Below are 16,810 nucleotides of genomic sequence, written 5' to 3' on the forward strand. Positions count from 1 at the left end.
TTTGATTTTGTCTCAGAAAAACAGGTTTGCCATACATGTGACCTAATATACCAATTAATTTTTTTTACGCAAAATGAAAAATAATTCTTTTCATTGCACTTTAAATTGTTAATTCTATTGAAATTAGCAGCCATTTTGTCAGCTGTCAATTGATTCATTCTTTGTCTTGGTTTGGCATTTCAAGAATTGAAGAAGCAGGATTACTTGGCAAGGCATACGTTGAGTAAATAGGCTCAAAACTTGATTACCGTTGATGCAAATTTGTATAAAAGAATTTTTTTTAGCAATTAAGCTGACATATTAAGATTTATGATAATCAATCCACAAGTGTACATTGAGACACTGTCAAAATCCACAAAAATTAAGTGTTTAAGTTGAAATTATGGCAAGTTTCTGGTATCTCATTGTCCTGCTGGCCAAAAAGACAACTTTATTTTAAAATTGACAGGAAAGTAAGTCAAGACAAATCTTCTTTCTATTGCAAGTCTGCTTATGCGAAAGTGACAGTTGATCATGTTTTTTCATTCAACTGAAAGCTGAACTTTATTACTCTATGATTTATTTATTTCTGCACAATTTCATGTTATTGTTTACTGTAAATAGGTTCCTTGTAAAATTGGTGAAGGAATAAGTAATATGTATTTAAAAACAAAATACAAGTGAAGATGGCATTGAAGCTTGCCTCATAAGTTTTTTGTAGACCGTTATGTTGTTTTTTTCACGATTAATTGAAAGTAGAGTTTAAAGTACTTATATGACACTTGACCAACTAACTAGTTGCCTTGGTCAATATTTACGTTCAAAGAATGCAGTTGACTGCAAATGAAGTCCCTTATGTATGTCTGAATCTACCCATTATAACTTACTTTTTCATTTATCAATATTAAGCCACCATGATGTGAAGGGTTTCCGGCGTGGCGTAATATGTCAGATTTATATATAGCTCGTGTCACAATTGATTTATTAAAGAAAACGTTGGTAATCGCAAAGTTTTACGTTACAGACCGTTGAATTAGCCTTCAGCCGTAAGATAGTGGTGAAAAGGCGGACAGAGAAAAACTTTATTTATTTTTTTAGTTCGCATAAGGTTTTAACTACTTCTTCTGTTTGCCTCTGTTGGCAAACTATTTTCAATAGATAGCGTCGGGGCTCAGCAACATTTTCCAGTAAAAATCTCATCTGGATACGACCGGATGCGGTTCTTAAGTTGAAAAGTAACAATAAATTAATAATTTAGATTATGTAATAAATATCTGGATTGGGACCTGCTTTGCATATTTATTAAAAGAAAATAGTTTGAAAATCTAGTTTTATTTAGTCGAAAACTAATTTTTATCAATTTTAGCAGCATTTCTTAAATTTTTACAAATTGGATGAATGAAATTAACTGGAGAATATCAAAAACAGAAATTTTACTAAATGTGCGTACTATTTCTTGTAAATTTTATTTTTTATGAAAAAAGGGACTGTTGGATTTTTATAAAAAAAAAGTACTGAACATCGAAAACAATATTTTCTGTGAAATAAGAAAAGTTTAAAGACAATATTTTCAGTTTTTGAAAAGCTATTTGAGTCGAAAGTTAATTTTTAATAACTTTTAGTATTGTTTTTTTTTTTTTTGTTAGGTTTTTATTTTTTTGTAAAAAACCTGCCAATTGATTTTTCTCAAATTGTAATGAATGTTTAAAAAAAATATTTTTAAAAGATAAAAGTAATTTAAAGTTAATATCTCAAAGCTTTAAAAAGATATTTTTTTTTCGAAAATCAATGTTTACCAACCTTTATTAACTTTTTTGTTTAAGTTTTTATTTTTTATAATAATTCAATTCGATTTTTTTCAAAATCTTAACAGATGTTAAAATCGTTATTTTTTATTGCACAAAATTGTTTTGGATATAAAATCATTTTGTATTCGTAAAATTTTCGAGGTGACAACTTTTTTTGATTTATAAAAAAACCGTCAATTGAATTTTTTCAAAAAATATACTTGTTTGGTAACACATTACAATACATTATATACAATTTAATTCAAGTCCCTAGCATTGTTGGTTCATGAAATATTTATGGTTAACCAAAATGTTCACCTTTTTTTAAACTCCTATGGTAGAAAAACAACCCACGCAAATTTCTAAAGACCCCTTTCTGCTTCTTTCTAAAAATCCTTAATTTCGACTCTATTGACCTTGAAACTTCGCGAAATGTCAAAATTTTCAATTTGACAAATCGGACCCATTACAATAACTTTCTATGGGAAGTTAATAAAACCTGCAAATTTTTTCATACACAATGATTCACTTTTAAGCATTTTAAAACTGAAGTTTTAGTAATTTACAATGCTTTTTTCGCTTCTTGTTATTATGTGAGTAATGTACGTTAAATTTGGTAAACAAATATTTGTTTTCAGATGTTTTCCAAAAATATCCATTTTCTATTTTAATGGGCGTGGAAATAGGCGAAATTTTCTGGTATAGATTTGTCTTGCTATTGGTTATCATTTATGAAAATTTCATCAAAATCGTTTCATTAGTTCATATTTTATAGAGTTTTGTCCGCTCTCCCATACCATGTGCCCTACTGTGCGTCGCTTGACTATTTTTACGATATTTTTCCGGAGAAACGATCGACCGCTTAGAGGACAACATTCGCACGTTATTGCCGATAAACGGCCACAAATGTTGAAAAAAGTCGTCAAACATTGGAACTCCTATTAGACTTATCTGCGTCCCTGAATCGGGAGGCATATACCAGAAATCACATTTAATTTATAGTACCATAACATTATCTTTCGAATAAAATAAATTTCTCGTCAGTTTCTTTCAAATTCAGATTTGAGATTAATTTTCGTAAGTGATCTCATATTGTGGTCATGGTTTAATAATTCAATGACAGAACGAAACAGAAATACGGTAAATATCGTGTCGAACGTCTTGTGATATTTCGCTCCGCTAAGTTTGGCAAGCCTGGTTTAAGAATTAAGAACTTGAAGTGCATACAGTTTGGTAAAAGCAAAATGTAAACATTCAGTTCTGATCACCAAAAAAGATAACAACGTCAAAATAAGCAAAAAAGTATAATTTGCAGGCAAAATAAAATATTTTAAAGAAAAAAAAAAAAACAATTCATTAGGTAAATACATATGATATTTATAATCAGAGACCATTCATATGCAGGAATCTACATATTTATTAATTACAAATTATTACAGCTTCACTTCGTTAATTATTATACATCGTTAGCAGCTTTGTTTTAATAAAATGAATTTAAATCAACCAAAAGCTGGCGAAACTATTCTGACTCAGTCAAATAAACACGTAGCCAAATGTACGTGGGTTATAAATAATTTCAGCTACATTCAAAAAGAACTTGGTACAAAGATTGAATCTCCCAAGTTTTTGGCACCATTCAATAGCGATATTCAATTTAGTTTAGATCTCTATCCATTTGGTTTCAGGGATGATAATAAGGGTTGGTTATCGATATATGCCAAAACAGTGTCTGAATCTGGAGTTCGTGCAAAGTATAAAACATGCATCTTAAATTCTAATCCTGAAAGGTCAAAGATTTCTCAATCAAATGATGTTAAATTATTAAAAGCAAGCCAGACTTTGGGTCATTACAAAATTATGCCACTTGTTGATTTAATGGAAGAAAATAATTGTTTTTTGTCTGAGGATAAATTAACAATCTTGTGCGAAATTAGTTTCATCTGTGATAGCATTAATATCTCTGGTATTGCCCCATTTAAAATTCCTGAGTGTAAGATCGCGGAAGATTTTGGTAATCTGCTTGATAGTCGTAAATTAAGTGACGTCATAATAATAGCTGGTGAACATAAACAAGAACTTCCAGCTCACAAAGCAATCTTGGCTGCTCGAAGTAATGTTTTTGCTGCAATGTTCGAATATGAAATGAAGGAGGCTAAGTCAAATACCATCACCATAACGGATATTGATTGTGAAGTGCTTCATGAAATGCTACGTTTCATTTACACAGGAAACACTCGGAATTTGAAAGAAATGGCCAAAGAACTTTTAGCAGCTGCTGATAAGTATGAATTGACAATCTTGAAGGCGTTGTCGGAGGAAGCTGTGTTTGCCGAGTTATCAATTGAAAATGCTATTGAAATTTTATCCTTCGCCGATCTCTATAGTGCTAAACAATTGAAAGAGAAAACTATTATTTTTATTAAAGCTCATGCTAAGGAGATTATTAAAACGGATGGATGGCAAACCATGAAGAAAGCTCTATCGTATTTGGCTGTGGAGTTATTTGAACAATTATGCACAGAAAATGAAGATGATTGTCAGAACTTACCATCGCCAGATCCATGAAATTATAATCTGCATTTTTCGTTTTGTTTTATCCAAAATTGTGTTTTTATAAACAATGAAATTTGTATACTTGCATTTTTTGAATCAATAAACAATACATACATCGGTACCTATCTGCTAAGGTATCTAGTTTTAATATTTTGGCTTTTATTTAGCAACGCTACCACAAGATTAGATCAAAAAGAAGCTTAATAGATAACAAGTTTCTGCTTTAGTTTTCCACGATTCGAGCTTAAAATGGTTTTATATAAATGATTGGGTATGTGATCAAACGAAATTGATGCTGTTATTGGTCCGTATTTTTTGGAAAAACTCAATATTACTTACCTACTTAAGGTGGCGCTACAGTCCTCTTTAACTTTTCTTATAAGAACACACCATTGGGAAAACTGCGCAATATTTCTTAATCTCCACCATGGTTTGACTCTTGATTAAGAAACAAGTCCTGGATTAAATATAATTAAACAAAAGCTGATAGGTATTGACTTCGTAATATATGTACAATGAGCTAAGAAATATGTTTATTGAATATTCAGATATTCTTTACAATGACTTTTTTCAAATACTGAAACCGACATAAAAAACAACCCATAAAACTTTTGGAGCTATGTTAATAGTAAGAGAAAAACTGACGGGTATTCAAACTGCATGTCTTTCGACAACAACTTTAGCCATGATATTTCAAATAAGCGAACTCCTGTCAAACGTGTGAGTCATTGGCTCTCTCACAAAATTTCCCTTATTTGAATTCAATTAGTCTTTGGAAGATGAAATCGTTTGCAAAGCTTCAGAACTTGACGTTTGTTATAGCCCTGGTCCAGATGATGTACCTTCTTATATTTTAATAAATGCGCATCCTATTTATCCTATCCTCTTCATATTCTTTTTAATGAACCGCTTAAATCTTCAATTTTTTCTGAAATTTGGAAGAGTTCGCACATAACACCGATACATAAAAAGGGTTAGTGAAAATGAAATAAAAAATGTTCGTCCCATTGCAAAACTGTCCGTCATCCCTAAGTTATTTAAGTCCATTATTTGTAAAGTCATATCGTTTAATTGTGAGTCTATAATTTGTGACAGTCAACATGGCTTTGTTCAAAATAAATCAACAGTTACTAACCTCTTTCATTTCAGTTCTTTTTGTTTAGATTCGTTTGAAAAACGGACACAAGTTCACTGTGTCAAACTTAAATCCCAAGTCCTTAACGATAAATTTGTTTAGTTGGGTTTCGTCGTACTTATGTATATAATAGATCATACAGCGTAGTTTTTAGGAATGAGCGGTCATCATATTTTTATACCAACTCTGGCGTACCACAAGGTAGCCACTTAGGACCTTTACTGTTTATTTTGTACGTTAACGACTTACCTTCTAATATAAAACACTCATTTGTTTTAATTTACAATTTTCAAAAGTATTGACTCACTTGACTCCTACAAGATGATCCAAATAGTTTTCGCGAATGGTATTTTATAAATAAGCTTTTACTAAACATAGACAAATGTGAATCAATGTGTTTTACACGCAAACAAAATGTTTTGACTTTCAATTATCAATTAGACACTTCGTATTTGACTAAACTCACTACTCTCTCTGACCTAGGTAGACTCAAAATTGACTTGACTCAAAATTAACGTTTAGAAATCATTATAACTATATTATTAGAAAAGCAAATAAGACGCTTGGATTTATAAAAGGGTTTTCATTTGATTTTCACGAACCTTGTATTCTTAAACTTCCTTATATATCATTTGTAAGACCAATATTGGAATATGGCTGCATAATATGGGCTTCCTTTTATTCAGTCCTTATAAACAGAATAGAAGGAGCACAAAGAAGATTCATGCGCTTCTGCCTCCGTTTTTCCCCATGGTCCAATAGGCTCGAACTTCCACCGCACAATCATAGGCTCACGCTCATAAATCTTCCATAGCTTTCTAAACACAGAGAGTACATGCTTTATTATAAAATTAATCAATGGGTCGGTCATATCACCATCAATTTTGGAACAACTCAAATTTATTTATAGCCGTTCAAGTATTAGAAGACAAGTTTCTTTACGTATTACATCAAGCAGATCAAACTATGGTACAGTCCCCTCAACCAATTGATTTCAGTTTACAACAAGTATTATTTTTTGGTATATTCCGTAAGCGATGATTTTAAAAGTAATTTTTTTCAATACTTCAGTTTAGCTTTACGCCGAACTCTTCCGATTATGTCAATGTCATCAGCGTATGCTAGTAATTAGACAGACTTTTGAAAGATATTGCCTTTAGTGTTGACGTGAGATCTCGACACCTCATAATTCCCCAGAAGCCGCGTCTCACATTTTATGCTGTTCCTAGCAGTTTTTCTATTGGAGGATTTTTTGTTTAAAAAATGTATGGCAACTTTCCTGTACCACTTTGGACCTCTTCTCAGTGTCGTAGCATATGAAGCGATTTGATCCGACAGATCAATGCCCGACTTGCCTTTGTTATATTCAATAACAGCAAGAGGCTTTTCCCGATTCCCCTGGTTTTGGTTTATTCTCCTACCTCTACTGGTGGTTGAAATATTTGGGTCAGGAATCGATTGGTCAGATACCGCAGATATAACAGGAGCATGTTTTGTCGATAGCATCCTGACATTTAGGTTGTCTTTCCACTTTAGAACAACAATGCCGTTTTCTTCTTCACGTGCTACCATTTCTACTCTCTTAAGCTGTGCATTTATAACCTCTTTTGGGCAGAGTTTTTTTGTCGCTCGAAGTATCCCAACTACATGCGTTTTTTGGTCAAGCATGGAGCGTGCCAGTTCGTAGCTTGTTTACAAATTGTCAACAAATAGAGTGCGACCTTCTGCCTTCAATAAAGATCTTAGTTATTCACAAACATTTTTTGCCAAACCAACTTCTCAAACACCTGTTGAGCTCTTGCCGGAGTAGATTTTAGTAGACCAAGTGAATCCTTCTGTCGAGCAAGATTTGAATAACTTAACACCATTATGACGAGCTTTGTTTGGTACATATTGTCGGAAAACTAGCCTGCCTCTCCAAGGAATTACCGTTTCATCTATGTCCAGCAGAGGTTTTAGTTTTGCAATTCTATCTCCTGTCGCTTTGGAGCTGTTGTCAGTAAAATGAATGAAGTTCAGAAGAAGTTGGAAACCATTTCTGGATATAGTTTAAGCAGGAATACCAAAATTGTAAAGATTTTTATTCGACCAATAGTCTTCCAACAATCCCACCTTTACGAGGCCCATCCGTAGTAAAAGTCCGAGGAATTTTCTTATCTCTGTGGCGTTTGTGGGAAACCATTTATTTTTTTTTTCTTGATGCACGAGTTATTGGAACGCGATGTATTTGTTGCTCTGCATTCCTTTTTGTTTCCAAAACTATAAGTTGCATAACCTCCTCATCAACAAAAAGAGGCTTCAAGACAGCTTATAGTTGAAGGCACGTTTAGAAAACAGGACTTTCCAGTGAAAGTAAAGGTTTTTTGGCGGGAAGAAAACTCCATCCAGCATACGTTGTCCCTTGTATTAATCAGGGTTGGTGTTTCTTCAGTTTCTTCAAGCGTCTCTTCCTCATCACTTTCTTGAATTTCCACTTCAACCGTCGGTATCTGAGTTAGGATCATCGTTTAGTAGAAAATTCTCATCAAAGTCTTTCTTCCATTTCTGGTTCCCTCTCCACCTTATTTTCATTCAAATTTTGTCTTTCCATTTCAAATGCTTATTTTTCAGAAACCTTTAACATCACGAAAAATATTATTGACAACTTGAACAATCACTTGTGTAACTGTTACTAAAAACACAGGAGATAATACGAGACAACACGAATAAACTACTGTCGTACGTTTTTGTGCGACGTGGGTCCAAGGAGTATAATTTATTTTATGGGGCCACGTCGTCGTACGAAGACGTGCGACACACAAATACCGTTTACACTTACCATGACAAAAATTAGTTGGAAACTTCGTTTTAGGTACTAAGCTACAGAAAGGAGTAAGCCATAATGTTAATATCGCATTTTTTGACACCGAAAGGTCCTTTTAATTGTTTTCCAACCTTTATGGGGCAGCATGAATTCTCCATGGTCATTATGCACAAACAGACGAGTCAAGCGAGGCAGTCAAGCCAAAACTAGATGTTTTTTCCAGAATCTGCTGTAATGTGCATATTTGATCGACTGTAGACTTTCCTGGTCTAAAACCACACTGATAAGGACTTATCAGCTTGTTGACGATGGACTTTAGACGTTCATATATTAAAGCAGAGAAGATTTGTAGGCGATGTTAAGTAAAATGATGCCTCTATAGTTTGTGCACTTTAAAGAGCCACCAATTAAATATCAAGTCCTTTTTTATGCATTTTTCGAATCGTTACAAGTTTCGAAAATATAAAAAAATGATTGACTTTATTGATTCCACACATTCGAAGCTATAACTTGCAAACATAAACAAAATTCCAAGTGAAACAAAAACGCCGAATCTTCCTTAAGAACATAATAATCTACATTTTATTTACTTCAGTCCGAATCGTTATCAAATATAATTTTCTTATTCAATGGTTTTGGTGGTGCTGTTTCCATTAGTTCTTCATTTTCATTTTCATGTTCCTCATCTCGATTTGATCTATCGTGCAAACCATGTCTTATAAATCGTCCAGCTGCACTTTTATCAAGAACTGGCCGAATTGTGTTCCTTTCGTGAATTTGTTTGTCCCGCAACATGGACTGCCGAACTCTGGATAGTTCATTTTTGATTCCATGCTAGATACATTTTGAAATAGAGTTTATTATGTTAAGAATTAATTTGTTAACTAAATCAAAAACTTACAGCATTTGGATCCAATCCGTTGAGCTTAACATACATCCAATATAAGGAATTTGTGGTGTAAGCCAAATAATTGTCAAATTTAACTTTTTCCTCTGTTGTCAGTTCATCGTAATCTTTGTAATTAATAGCTTCGGTTATAATTGCATCGATTTCATCCAAGCTTTTTGAAAAATTATTAACAATTGATGTGAAATTTGTGTCGTTTTTTAATTCACCAAAATCTATGTGCGACATGTTGAATTTGTATTTGATATATTTTGAAAATGTTGTTTACATTTGCACGAGGAAGATGAGAAGTGTCAGTTGTTGTCAAAATAAAAATGTACTAGATTACAAGAACAACAACAAAGTAAATGCAATTAACGAAACTGTTATAATTTCGATTACTTTTCCAAGGGTGAGTAAGCACTTAGTTCGTATGTTACGAATTCCTTTCATTTATCACATTTTCGAGAAATATGAATGTTTCATGTAATTCAGAATGCGTATTCATGATATTTTCAAAAATCCATTGAATTATTTGAGTTTTATTTTGTGTTAACTGCATGAAAGAAATAAAAATATGTAAAATGCAATAACACACTTGTAAAATTGCCAAAAAATATTTGTATAAATATCCTTGTGCTTCTCTCTAAAATACCCGATGTTGAATTCTAGAAAGCCTCGACAATTTCCATACATTCTTATTATAGTGTATGAGAATGAAGGGGATATTAAAATATAACCCAAATCTTCAATTCCATTTTACTTACAGTTTACACATCAGTTAAACCTTACAAAATCTCATTGAGATTGGAGCCTCTTCAAACTGAGAATAAGCAGATTCGGAGTTCATAAGCGACTAAAAGGTGAGACAAATTTCTAGTATCTGATATCGGCCAGATGCCAAAATATTGTATTTTAATCATGTCAAGAAAAATCTCCTTTAATAACGACTCAAGTTAATTCAGTCAAAAAATATCAGCTCGTTGCCCGAACCAGTCAATCGATGTTCCACCTTGATTTTTCCCCTGTCAAAGAGATTTTAAAACCTTCATGGCTGCGTTCAATTTTATATAGAATGGGGATCCGGAACTAGATATCTTTTGTAAAGCAGCATTCACATGAGCGCGACCAACGAACGACGTTGTCTCGTGTAAATAACTTTTTAAAATTATACAGTGCTGTAGGAAACTGAAAATATATTTCAAATGTTTATATTGTATATTTCCATAATTACTGAAATTATTCATTGAACGTTTATTAATAATTAATATAATTTTGGACCTCGAAAGCTAGTGACTACCTAGTCAATCTGAAACTGTCATATTATTGACAAATGCAAATATATAAAATAAGAAACATTTTTGATTTAATAACTTTAACTTATATTTTGTGTTTTAAATTCAATAAAACCAAATTTAAGACACAATTTGAGTGATTTATATTTGTATTTAATTACTGAACGATTTATTTTACTTTTAATTCGTGTGTCTTTACCGAGTCGCTGATTGTGAAACGTCGAATTCATTCACCACTAACTTTGTAGCCAATTTTTTTACACTACGAGGAAGGCGAAATTTCAACTTTCTGTAGTTAGATTTAGCCAATCAGAATCCTTTGACTACTTAGTCACTAGCTTTGTGAATGCGACCAATCTAACAAAAAAACTGAACGCATCCATTGTAGTCATTTTACGTGGAACAGACCTAATAATTAAAAAGACATAATTGAAATGTCAAATGTGACAGCAAAAATGTCAACAAGCGAGGAAGTAGTTAAAAATAAAAAAAACTCGCGTAATTTTTAGTTATTATTTTCTTAGTTGCTATGTTCAAAGATTCTTTTAAATTTTACAAAGCCAAATGGCCAATTCCCGATTTTAGCGATGTCCTGGATTTCGATAATTGTACAGCGAAAGTGAGTACAGAACAGTCCGATTTTCAATTCAAATAATTGACTACATATTTAGTTTAGGGAATCAAGGAGTTTGGCCTGGATGTCGATAGTATTTACGAAGATGTATTGCCTGGTCTAAAGCCAGTATACTCATGGAAATGTTACGAGATAGTCGATCGTCCTGGACTTATTTTCATACGAAATCCCTTCACACCTCAGGGACAACGCTACTGGATGACCAGGTGTATTCGAGACTATCCCAAAAGTCCGAACGTTGTGAATCTTAGCAAAAAGCTATTCTCACAGTCAGTTATCGATGATTGGTGGAACTCGTTTCAAAATTGTTCCGACAAAGACGACAAGCGACGTATGAAAGTCGCGATGAGATGGACCACGCTTGGCTATCACCACGACTGGGATAGCAAACATTATAGCGAAAAGATGAAGAATAAATTTCCCTCGGATTTGGCCCAGTTAAGCGAATTCTTTTCGAAAGCCTTGCACCTGGGCAAGTATTCGGCAGAAGCTGCCATAGTCAACTACTATCCCATCGGAACAACATTGGCTGGGCACACTGACCACTCCGAAGCTGATCTCGAAGCGCCTTTGTTTTCTTTTAGCTTCGGACAAACAGCGATCTTTCTCATAGGAGGAACCACGAAAGAAGAAAAGCCAGCGGCTCTGTTTCTCCGGAGTGGCGATGTGGTGGTCATGGCCAAAGAGAGTCGACTGTGCTATCATGCAGTACCCAGAGTCATGAAGGCCAACCTTGAGAGTTGGAATGATTTTCCAATTAAAAAAGGTTAATTTTATTTTCATATCGACTTCCAGGTTTATCGACTTAAATTCTTTTTTCTGTTTATAAATGTGAAATTGAGCCTCCCACAAATGATTGGGACCTGGACACTCAGCTATTTGAAAACTGCGCCGATGAGAACTTTTGGAGTCCGTTTAGGCAGTTTGTAAACGATTCTAGAATAAATATCAATGTGAGACAGGTTCTGAGGGAAGGGCAGTTATCGCTGTAGCTGTTATTATATTTTAAATGAAATATATTTATTTTGCGTGTATCCGGAAATGTTGCGTTGAAGGAATTATTGTTCTCTTAAGGAATACATTTGGCAGGTTCAACTGAAGGTTTTTTTTTAAGCAGATACGAATACAGAGGGTGGCAGCATGTCTAAGAAAAGATCTTATATTTTTCATCGTTTCTATATGCATCAGCTCTTCTATTAGTTAATAATCAAAGTTATTAAATTTTATGAATTTAGATTAAACATTTTTTTTTTAAATTTTGTATTAATATTAGTGCAAGGTTGGGTAAATCTGCGAAATATACAGATCTGCAGATTTGATCGTAAATCAAAAATAAATCAATTCATTTTCCCCATGGAATGCAAAAAGAGGACACATTTATGTTTTGACAGATAAAGATTGTTGCGAGCCCCTGACTGCTAAAATTCCTCAAAATATATCGATCGAGGTTAAAGAGCTGGCACGCTTGCGACGCTCGGCTAAGCTCGCCGCTATGGGGGGGATCTTGCTCTTACCTCGACCAGAGCCAGCAACAAAAACATAAAACGTGCCTACAAAAATGACAACACAAATACCACCACCACACAAATATATACCCGCTTATTTGGTATCACTGGTCTTCACTCACTTGACTTGACCGCAGATGTCATGCGGCTCGTCCACGCCCTCCCTTCCGTGGGTCCGTTCAACATCCTCGTCGGACCACCCTGTGACTATACCCTTCTCTATTTAATCATCAGCCCATGTCTCCTCTTGGTTCAGGTTCACCTCTCCCCACCCCCTGAAACTTTTATCTTACCACATCATGTTTTCAGTTCAACTCAAGGAAAAACATAAATTGGCGTGATGCACATTTTTATTAAATAATAAGATTGATAATAAAAAAAACAAATATCTATTAATAAATAAATTTAAAAAAAATATAAATAAATGACAAAAAAAAACTCTGAGGCGGATGCCAACCAAAATGAATCAAATCCAATTTGATTTTATAGATCCGGAACTAATTAAATTTTAATTACTGGGTTAAGCACAACAAGAAAAATCTAAAATGTTTAAACTAATAAATAAATAAATAAATAAATAAATAAATAAATAAATAAATAAATAAATACATAAAATAATAAATAAATAATACATAAATTATACAAAAAATGAAAAATAAATAAATAATAAATTAAATCAAAGTAATAAATAAGCAAAATCAATAACACAAAGAAAATAAATATGAAGATTAAACTTCACTTGGATTTCAATTTAAAACTTTTCAATTTACCAACACTTAAACTAAAATAACCTATTCCTTCTTCTTTTTTTTTAGATTTTGTTTTATAATTTTTTTTTGTTTTGTTTTTGTATTTTATTGTTTTTTTCTTTTTGTTCAGTTTTTTCTTTTTTTTTTATTTTATTTTAATTTCAAAAAAAACCAGTAGTCGGGTTCGATCCCGTCGCCAAAAATTATTAATTACTTTTTGTGTGGGTGTACTACTTTTTTTGGACACCACTGTAAATTAACTTTTGCCTAAGGCCAACTCGGTTCACTCCCTAACAGCCCTACCCTAATCGAGCTCGGTTAAAGTAGCCTACTGTCGGAACTTTAATTCTACCTCAACGGCAACGCGACTACGCGACAGTGTACGACCCGACCCAGTGTACCTCTTTTACTTTTTGTTTTTGTAAATTATTTTATATAGTTAATTAACTTCTTCACATGAAATGAATCAACAACAAAACTACAAATAATTAAATACAAATCACGCCAAAAAATGATAAATATTAAAAATACAAATTTCTGCTTCTTGCTGAATTCAAATATGATGCTCCTCCTGTGCAGACTCTTGTGCGGCCTCTTTGTTTGGCTTGACCGTTTTGACCGCTGCCTACCGATCAACGGTTATGCTACGGTGACTAGCCTTGCCTACTTCGCCGAATCTCGGGCCTTTAAATTTCCCGAACTAAATTTTTCGATTTATGTTTCTTTAAATGTATCTTCTGTTTTATCCTCTAGATTCTACCATCCACCGCCTGGACCCTGTCCGTCAATTCGGAGCTCGAGTAGGGATCTTTGCAAGCTAGTTATATACATATATCGCACTTATTGCACTATTTAAACTAATATAGGTATAAAACTGGTTCGACTTACCGCCGTATCTTTTATTCTGTTACTTCCGTATTATGTATAGCTGGGCTACTGGCTACTTCACCGTATGTTGGAATTTATATATATTTATTTTATTTTATATACCACCATATATGTTCTTATATGAACTTTACTTTATTTTTAATTTCTTTTAATTTTAAGCCACTCGATTAAAAGATGCCGCACTTCTTCACTTTTACTTTCTTTTTGCCGTCGTCGTCAGCGGCTTCCAACTTTGCTACCTATTCGGGAAAGCTTTGAATTTTTCTCAGTTTTCTTTTCTTTTCTCACCCTACTCTAAACTCCTGAAGAAAGCTGGCTCCTTTCTCCGAACTACTCTCCTAAATTTCTCAGAGCTACTCAAGAATCGTTTCCCTTTTGGCCTCGTGCCAGCCCTGACTTTTCGCCTCACCTTCTCCTGTGGTGAATCTAGCCCTTCGCGCATTCCAGAATGGCCTTCCAATAGAACTCACTTCTGTCCTGTCAGTTTCGTCGCAGCTTGTCGTCGTTTGTTGTTATTTACTTGAGTTACATTTTTCGTTCGCCTTCTCGTCTCCAGTATCCTTAACGTAGATTTTCGTCTTAAATGTTATTTGTTTGTAGTTTTATCGTATCTGTTCTTTGGTGTTCTGTCGGTTTGTCTGTTTGTTCCTTTCAGGATATTATATATGGTTGCTGGGATATTTGCCATCATCATTCCTCTTGCTGTGGATTGTGACAGCTTGTTGATGTCGGGCACCGGGTGTTTCGGAACGTATTTATTTTATAATTTTCTGTTAATGTAATTTATTGTTATAATTTATTTTTATTTTTGTGTAGCAATGCCTATATCCGAGATCGCAACAAAACACCTGGGTGGCGGAGTAGTTTAGCTCGACGCGGGACAGGTGGCAACGATCTCGGCTTCGGACGTGGGGAAGAAACCCACCCATATAGCCGGGCAATAGGGCGTATGCCTTATCCTTGACCTAGTCAACAACTTTAGGAATCGCTCACGATGTTCCCACTCCTAGACAACTGTATCCACCGGAATCAAATATCTTGCTCATTTATTTACTTTTGAAACTACTGAATATATTTGTTTGTCCGTTTTTGTTTTTTTTTTTTATTTTATAGAACATAGGTAGGTAGGTAGGTAGGTAGGTAGGTAGGTAGACTATCAAGACACGATAAAAATTCATCATACGAAGACACGGCAATAAATAATAACACTCAAGCAAACACGAACGTAAGTATAATAACAAGTTAAATCTATAATATTGCACGAAGTGAGGTTGGTTTTACATGATGATCAGGTAACTAAGCTAATATTGCACTAGGGAAGGTTGATTTTAGATGGTAACCAGGTAACATTGTGAGATATAACAACGGATAGCCAAGCTAATATTGCACTAGAGGTTCATAGCTATAACTACATCTTACAGCAGGTACTCGTATCACAGATTTATTGTTTTAGGTCTTTCGTGTGGAAAACTCCTATCCTTTTCCCAGACAAGTTTTCAATTTCATACATATTTTTCCCTACGCTTTGAACTATCCGGCATTTTATAAATTTCGGGCAAAGTTTTGCCGATAGATATTTAGATGAATCGCTTAGTACGAAATTCCGTCGATATACTTCCTGCCCGGGTGAAAAATGGACATTCCGGGTTCGAGTGTTATACGATTTGGCTGCCTTTTCGTTTGCTTTACTCAGATTAAGTCTTATTCGTTCTCTAATGCATTGGAGACGTTGCTGATGCGGTAGTATATGCATTTCTCCGTCGCTTAAAGAGTTTAGCTGTCGGTTTAACTCATAATGGTTTCCATGGGTCATCATGTTAATACCAAATAGCGCGAAGTACGGCGTTACTCCAATCGATGAATGCACTGAGCTTCTGAGAGCGCAAGCAATGTCGCTCAGGTGCGAATCCCACTCACGCTGGTCGTCTTTTAAATATGACCGTATAGCCGCTAAAAGTGTCCGGTTTACGCGTTCGGAAGCGTTGGATTGCGGAGAATAATTTGCAGTTTTGAACTGTCGTACTCCGTATCCGGCTAGAAAGTTTTGGAATTCCTTCGCGCTAAACTGCTTTCCGTTGTCAGAGTGAATGACTTGGGGCACACCAAACGCATTAAAAATTTCGTTTTTCAAAAACTTAACTACGCTCATACAATTCGCTGAACGCAATGGCTTCAAAAATACATACTTTGATAGATGGTCCAACGCTACAAAAACATACGCATTTCCGCTTTTCGACCTCGGGTACGGACCTAAAAAGTCAATATAAATCTTCTGAAAAGGGATGTCGGCTACGTAACTGCTTCTTATAGGTGGGCGTAAAATTTGGTTTGAGGGCTTACTTTGCTTACACACGTCACACTGTGAGATATAAGTTTTTATCTGTATAGTCATGTTTGGCCAGTAAAAAAACTGCCTGATTCGGTGCAGTGTTTTTGCGATACCGCCGTGAGCTGCCCGCGGAGGCTCATGTGCTACTTTAATAGCCTTCTCAGTTAAACCTGATGGTAGCCATAACAGCCAGTTATGATCAACCATAACTCCATTGTTGTCGGTTGGTAACGCGCGCTTATATACGAAGTTATCTTCGACTTTTAA

At 34.3% G+C, this 16,810-nt stretch overlaps 3 protein-coding genes and 1 long non-coding RNA gene across 4 annotated transcripts; 3 read left to right on the plus strand and 1 right to left on the minus strand.

The window, feature by feature from the left end:
• Positions 1-2,980: 2,980 nt before the first annotated feature.
• Positions 2,981-4,467, plus strand: LOC129945871 (protein roadkill-like). Its single transcript, XM_056055820.1, has 2 exons — positions 2,981-3,126; positions 3,206-4,467. Exon 2 carries the CDS (start codon positions 3,255-3,257, stop codon positions 4,329-4,331), a length of 1,077 nt encoding a protein of 358 aa, XP_055911795.1. The 5' UTR covers positions 2,981-3,126; positions 3,206-3,254; the 3' UTR covers positions 4,332-4,467.
• Positions 4,468-8,812: 4,345 nt separating this feature from the next.
• Positions 8,813-9,458, minus strand: LOC129946497 (nuclear nucleic acid-binding protein C1D). Its single transcript, XM_056056713.1, has 2 exons — positions 9,159-9,458; positions 8,813-9,091 (listed from the first exon to the last, which is right to left on the minus strand). Exons 1-2 carry the CDS (start codon positions 9,390-9,392, stop codon positions 8,849-8,851), a joined length of 477 nt encoding a protein of 158 aa, XP_055912688.1. The 5' UTR covers positions 9,393-9,458; the 3' UTR covers positions 8,813-8,848.
• A 1,418-nt stretch (positions 9,459-10,876) lies between these two features.
• LOC129945524 (nucleic acid dioxygenase ALKBH1) lies at positions 10,877-12,471 on the plus strand. The gene is made up of 3 exons (XM_056055311.1): positions 10,877-11,057; positions 11,115-11,827; positions 11,890-12,471. Exons 1-3 carry the CDS (start codon positions 10,968-10,970, stop codon positions 12,062-12,064), a joined length of 978 nt encoding a protein of 325 aa, XP_055911286.1. The 5' UTR covers positions 10,877-10,967; the 3' UTR covers positions 12,065-12,471.
• A 2,007-nt stretch (positions 12,472-14,478) lies between these two features.
• LOC129946775 (uncharacterized) lies at positions 14,479-15,302 on the plus strand. The gene is made up of 2 exons (XR_008781643.1): positions 14,479-14,965; positions 15,031-15,302. It is a non-coding gene; the product is annotated as an uncharacterized LOC129946775 (long non-coding RNA).
• Positions 15,303-16,810: the final 1,508 nt, after the last annotated feature.

Source organism: Eupeodes corollae, chromosome 2 (genome assembly GCF_945859685.1).
Source record: "Eupeodes corollae chromosome 2, idEupCoro1.1, whole genome shotgun sequence".
NCBI lineage: Eukaryota > Metazoa > Arthropoda > Insecta > Diptera > Syrphidae > Eupeodes > Eupeodes corollae.